The sequence below is a fragment of the Gymnodraco acuticeps genome, unplaced genomic scaffold (assembly GCF_902827175.1).
Source record: "Gymnodraco acuticeps unplaced genomic scaffold, fGymAcu1.1, whole genome shotgun sequence".
Taxonomy (NCBI): Eukaryota; Metazoa; Chordata; class Actinopteri; order Perciformes; family Bathydraconidae; genus Gymnodraco; species Gymnodraco acuticeps.
The window spans coordinates 1-860 of NW_022992186.1; the positions used below are offsets into that span (position 1 = coordinate 1).

The following is an 860-nucleotide window of genomic DNA, read 5'->3' on the forward strand; positions in this document are numbered from 1 at the left end:
AGGTAGATGTCGGACTGGAGGAAGCGGGGATAACAGTCTAGGTCCAGGAGGGAGAAGATGCGTTTCTGAGCGAGGGACAGCGAGGCGTGGGACGGAGCCTGCAGCAGCTGGAGGGACAGGTCCCTGGTCTTACTGTCCAGGTTCACCTGCAACAAGACCACACGGTAAGCAAGTAGTACACTAGCCTATTACACAGCTTAGTTGAATACCCAATTTTGTTTGGTCAATTTGGACATACAGTAGTCTTTTTTGATAGCAGACCACTGCTAAGGACGCTCTAAATAAGGGACTATGTGCATCTGAAAACACCATGAAATACTTTCTGAATATTAATGTTTATATTTTTTGGAGAGCACAATACTTGGATTTATGATGGCTGAACTGTCCCCAGTTAAGGAGGAAGAAGAAGAAGAAGAAGAAGAAGAAGAAGAAGAAGAAGAAGAAGAAGAAGAAGAAGAAGAAGAAGAAGAAGAAGAAGAAGAAGAAGAAGAAGACTATAAAGAAGTAAGAAGAAGAAGACAGAAGAAGAATGAAGAAAAGACATCAGAAAAGAATAATAAGCAAAATCACGCAAAACGCATCCCCACTACGACCCAACTCCGCTCCGCCCCCCCTCCTCTCCCTCCCCTCCCCTCCTCCTCCTCCTCTCCCCCCTCGCGCCTCTCCGCCTCCCCGCCTCCTCCAGCGAAGCCTCCTGAACGAGAATGAATGAGGTTAAGACACAGCCTAGCTAGACGCGAACTGCATAAGAAGACAGACAGGAAGTAAACACTAAAGGGAACAGCAGAAGAAGAAAGATCAATCAATCAGATCGATGGATTCCAGAGAAGAGGAAACTTTGAAGGCCTTTTTCTCAAAAT

General features: G+C 45.9%; 1 protein-coding gene across 1 annotated transcript in view; it reads right to left on the reverse strand.

Moving 5' to 3' along the window:
* Window positions 1–5: 5 nt before the first annotated feature.
* si:ch211-152p11.4 (regulator of G-protein signaling 8) overlaps window positions 6–860 on the reverse strand; it is a gene marked incomplete at its 3' end in the record, with an annotated part of 11,389 nt that continues 10,534 nt past the window's right edge. The window contains exon 6 of the mRNA XM_034205112.1: window positions 6–146. Coding sequence (XP_034061003.1) covers window positions 6–146 — 141 coding nt within the window. The remainder of the gene's footprint in view (window positions 147–860) is intronic.